Raw genomic sequence first — 4,997 nt, 5'->3', positions numbered from 1 at the left:
AAAGTTCACTACATTACATTACATCATTATGCAATACCAACCCATTCTGAAATTTTGCTCTTCCATCTTTACTACTTTGAACATTGATCATCATTAAAGTCATCAGAAAGAAAAAGGCAGCCATGCCAAAACAAACTCTGTATACTGCTGTGTAACCAACCAAACTGTTGGCGGGGCATTCATCACTGCACAAGTATGGAATTTCCCTAAGTTTTTCCTTGATACCAGAAGTCAACATGATACCAGAGACAATGCTTCCAAGAAATAAAAAGAAACTGTAGACAATTCTTGTTGATGTTGAGTTCTTGCATGGTGGACATCGTGAACAACAACAAAAACAAGCAGATGGACCACAGCAGAAGGCAGCCTTGTAACACAGCAAGATAAATCATTTATTTACGCGTAAAACTGAATGAAGTATTAAGATTTTAAGAACTCGAATTTCAACATCTTATTACGATTCAATTTATGAAGACAAAAGTCGGTCAAGTATCACCATATGGATTGTACAAGCATTACATAATTGTAAAGGACAATTTTAATCATTATAAAATGAGAAAAACAAGTTGATGTTCGATCAACATAAGTTTTCCTGATTTTTTCCATTTCCTATTACTTTCCATACTTACTGGAGCAGCACACGAAGTTAAGGAGCAACAGCTCAGTCCACCAATGGCTCCCAGAGCGGCACCCATAGTTAAAGCTTAACCTTTGAAAAAAGCAGCGGTTATGTTTTTCTTCGTTGTGATTATTTACTTGAGTTTTAGTTGACGTTTTCAATCACTTCGCAAAATATCTTAATACATTACGTTTGAATAATTTGTCGCGCAGCTGGAAGATTGGATCTAAGCCTCTACGTCATGTTATTGTTGTCGTGGTAACAACTTCGTGTCGTCATGTCGTTATGGAAATACATAATGCAAATAAATATTGAGAATTGTGAATTAGTGACAGCAAAGACTATGACAAACATGATAGAATGGAAGAGCATTTGCTTAAAATGTATTTTTTAGTTTTACGAATTTAGGTAATTGTTATTTTTCTTACTATTGAAGACAATTTTTGCAATAATTAGAAATTAGTGCGATTTATTATAATTTTTCAATGTTTGTCTATTTAGGACCCGGTTTACATTATCAGAAATTGTGTCGAGTTTCTTTTTGTTGAGGATTAACTTTTTGAAATTCTTTTTTTGAGGTAAAGAAAAATGTGGTGACGTTGTAAAGTTTTAATAAATTTTAGCAAATAGCAAGGTTTATTGCTAGCGGGAACTGATAAAATTGGTTTCGATACGATGAATAATGAAATGTTATTGATTCTTTAGAAATGGCTGGAAATAGCCAAGAAAAATTGGAGTGCGATTTGAAAGCTAACGTGGAGGCTCGTTTTGCAACAAAGGTGCTATCAAACTTGCATGAACTTATGAAAATGGGAGTTTTGTGATGTCGTTCTTCATGTTGACAACGACAATTTCACTGTACACAAGGCAGTGCTGGTTTCGTCAAGTGCTTATTTTAGAGCCATGTTTAGTGATGATATGAGTGAAAAACATCAAGCCGAAGTAAGTAAGGCTTGTTTTATTTTATGTTGCACTGAATATCACTCTATTTAACTTGCTTTCATTCCGCGTTCAAAGTCCGAGCAAAACGTATTTCAAGGGCAAAAAGCTCATTAAAATTTAAAAGTAATAAATGTTCAGTCGTCAATGAATTTTACCAGAATGATCCAATAATATGAACGACACTTAAATTCCGCTTATTTACAAATTTTCCGGTCTTTGGATTGGACCGTAACTCGTACAGTTGTTGCTCAAAATTACACTTCCCTCACGAAAGAGTAAGTTCCTTAAAATGTAAGATATTTCCTTCTAAAATATATAAATTTACCTCAATTAGGTAAATATCAAAGGTGTCACAAGTGATTCGATGGCTTTACTTCTCGATTATTGTTACACGGGTAAGATCATCATCACGGATGAGAATGTCGAGGATCTACTACAAGCGGCAGACCTTCTTGGTTTTGCTGACGTTAAAGAAACTTGCGCACATTACCTCATGGACCAACTGGTGACAGAAAATTGTCTTGGGATTTACCAACTGGCTGAAAGATTCTCATGTATGCAACTAAGTCAAAAAGCAGAATCTTTTATGAAAAAGAACTTTGCAGCCGTCTCGAAATATGGTGAGATTTTGAGTTTGGATGCCATGTGCCTGAAATCCATCATCAAGAGTGATGATATTTGCATCGACAGCGAATTTCAATTATTGCAATTCATTTTTGAATGGGTTGAGACCGACATGCAAGCAAGACGGAAGATGATAGCAATTTTGTTGACCGCTGTCAAATTGTGTTTTATACCTCCGAAAAAGCTGCGCGAGATCTCTCGAAGGTCACTTATCCAGGACGATTTAGCTTTGCAAAACGTGATAGAGAAAGCCATGTTCTGTCATTGTGAATGTGCCGGAATATCGATGAGACCATCTTGCTCTTCTTGGCTGTATATTCTCGGCGGTGAAAGGTCTTTTATGAAGGAGACAAGGTCCATAGAGTACTTCGATTGTCAAACCATAAAATGGAAGGGTGCGAAGCTGCCAAGCACTCGCGTTTCATGCGCCGTGGTAGTACTTGACAGGAAGTTGTACGTGATTGGTGGCATTCAAAGGAAAACCAAGTTGAACTCTGTTGAATGTTATGACATCTTTCTGGGAAAGTGGAAGAATGTTGCTCACCTTGTCATTTGCTGTGGTGAGGTGAAGGCTGCTGCCCTCAACGGGAATATTTATGTTGCTGGAGGGTCGTAGCCGTCAAAATACATGCAGGTAAACGAAAGGAGAATGAAATGTGATAAATGACTTTATACCAGGTTGGGTAGTAACTTTTAAGAATGATGCCTGTTTAAATGCTTTTTCAGCTACGTCGAAAAGTACTGCCCTGTGATAGACAGGTGGACTAAAGTATCTAATATGACGCACAAGAGACGACGGTTTGCCCTTGTACCGCTGGATGAAAGTCTGTATGCCGTGGGCGGATTTGATGATGATCTGGGCTATATCTCATCTGTCGAAAGTTATTCACCAAATTCTGACCAATGGGAGAGCAAAGCCTCGATGACGTATCAAAGATGTGATTTTGGCGCTGTTCAGTTATCGAACTACATTTATGTTGTCGGTGGAGTTAACGAGTACCATGGTTCTCTATCTTCGGTCGAGCGGTACAACCATGCTACTGACACGTGGGAAACGATGACGTCCATGAGTCGACCACGTGGTTGCCTGCCGTGGCCTTATATTGTGGAAAGATATTTGCGATTAATGGTACGAGCGAGGACATGTCAGTTGAGAACAGTGTTGAATGCTACGATGAAGTAACCAATTCTTGAAACTCGTCAAGTCTACCAATGTTGCCAGATCTTATGCAGCTGCATCTGTTTTAGATTTCTTGATCAAATAACAACAAAATAGGTCGCAGATGAGAAAATAATCTCCTTAGTTGAATGGGCACTCCTTCGAATGTGGCATCTTGATGAAACTAGCTCTAGTCTATAGTTGATGAAACTAGCTCTAGTCTATAGTTGATGTAACTAGCTCTAGTCTATAGTTGATGAAACTAGCTCTAGTCTATAGTTGATGAAACTAGCTCTAGTCTATAGTTGATGAAACTAGCTCTAGCTATAGTTGATGAAACTAGCTCTAGTCTACAGTTGATGAAACTAGCTCTAGTCTATATTTGATGAAACTAGCTCTAGTCTATAGTTGATGAAACTAGCTCTAGTCTATAGTTGATGAAACTAGCTCTAGTCTATAGTTGATGAAACTAGCTCTAGTCTATAGTTGATAAAACTAGCTCTAGTCTATAGTTGAAATTAGCTACATACGTCCTAATAATTGCCGATCATTGTAAGATTGTAAGAATAAACAAGGAACATACCACGATTGATAATGATCATACCGTGCGCAAAATTATGGAAATCTCTTAGTGCAAGTTCTCAGTGAACACTTCGAATCAATGATAAGTGTATGAATTAAATTATGCGCACATAGTTTAGCATATATGAAATTTCTTATTCGTATGAATACATACAGTAGTCATTTTTATGATATCATTATTGTGAGTAATTTTAGATTAAACTTCAACATTGCTTCCTATGATCACGTGTTCGGAATCCTCTGTCAATATTTTCGAGTCACCGATTCTTTGCCAAGTTCTGGAAAAATATTTTAAAAAACTTGATGCACACAGTGTCGCATGGGGAAACGACATCTAACCTGAGAATTAAAACAGGTGACCTTAGGGGAGAACCGCTTTGCGTAAAATTGTTTGATAGAAAACATGCATGTGTGCTAAAACGTGTATGTAAAGCCATACACCTGACTTTTTAGCTGTTGCCAGCGCTTGCCTAGTGTCCACGAAAAGCACAAATTAACTTTTTCTATCAATTATACATTTTTATAATCATACAAGAAACTGTTTCATGGGAGTATTTTTTAAATAGTTCCTGGCTAAATGGATACAACGTATTACTTACCAAAATATTTCGATATGAAAGTGGCTATGAGAGTTCTGTTAATGTCTATTGTTTTGCCAACATCCAAAGCTTGCGGGTCTACGCCCAGAAATCGCAGGGCCGCAGACGGGATAATAGAAGGCAAGTCACTTTGGGTGACGTGACTTGTACCCCTACGTGGGCGAATACACGTATGTATAAATATTGTTGAACGAGAAACAGCGTACATTTTCATGTAAAAGAAACTTACTTTACTGTCACCATTTTTCTTCAACTACAAAAGTAAACAATACTCATTGTAGAATAAATCTGCATAATTACTAATATCTTTAAAGAAGTATATCTGTAATAACACACGTAATGTTTGTCATAAAGATGCTAAATAAGGAAAAAATCTAAAAGAAACATCTCTGTAGTGAGAATTGTATTTTATTGGAGAAAGATATGCATATTAGATAAGAATATTGAAATGTCCTCAATAGAAAAATTATGT

The 4,997-nt window shown here is 36.8% G+C and overlaps 2 protein-coding genes and 1 long non-coding RNA gene across 3 annotated transcripts; 1 reads left to right on the top strand and 2 right to left on the bottom strand.

Annotated features, from left to right (window-relative positions):
* Positions 1-12: 12 nt before the first annotated feature.
* LOC124435794 (probable serine incorporator) lies at positions 13-815 on the bottom strand. Its single transcript, XM_046985749.1, has 2 exons — positions 630-815; positions 13-367 (listed from the first exon to the last, which is right to left on the bottom strand). The coding sequence occupies exons 1-2, from the start codon at positions 693-695 to the stop codon at positions 14-16; spliced, it is 420 nt and encodes a 139-aa protein (XP_046841705.1). The 5' UTR covers positions 696-815; the 3' UTR covers position 13.
* Positions 816-937: 122 nt separating this feature from the next.
* On the top strand, positions 938-3,371 carry LOC124435792 (kelch-like protein 1). The gene is given in 7 exon segments (XM_046985748.1): positions 938-1,027; positions 1,121-1,197; positions 1,325-1,430; positions 1,432-1,561; positions 1,896-2,798; positions 2,800-2,819; positions 2,912-3,371. Coding segments are annotated over 5 exon segments (1,614 nt in total). The 5' UTR covers positions 938-1,027; positions 1,121-1,197; positions 1,325-1,326; the 3' UTR covers positions 3,369-3,371.
* Positions 3,372-4,040: 669 nt separating this feature from the next.
* Positions 4,041-4,782, bottom strand: LOC124435793. Its single transcript, XR_006945158.1, has 3 exons — positions 4,755-4,782; positions 4,526-4,677; positions 4,041-4,204 (listed from the first exon to the last, which is right to left on the bottom strand). It is a non-coding gene; the product is annotated as an uncharacterized LOC124435793 (long non-coding RNA).
* Positions 4,783-4,997: the final 215 nt, after the last annotated feature.

Source organism: Xenia sp. Carnegie-2017, unplaced genomic scaffold, assembly GCF_021976095.1.
Source record: "Xenia sp. Carnegie-2017 unplaced genomic scaffold, XeniaSp_v1 HiC_scaffold_156, whole genome shotgun sequence".
Classification (NCBI taxonomy): domain Eukaryota; kingdom Metazoa; phylum Cnidaria; class Anthozoa; order Malacalcyonacea; family Xeniidae; genus Xenia; species Xenia sp. Carnegie-2017.
This window is presented reverse-complemented; position numbering and strand designations above follow the sequence as displayed.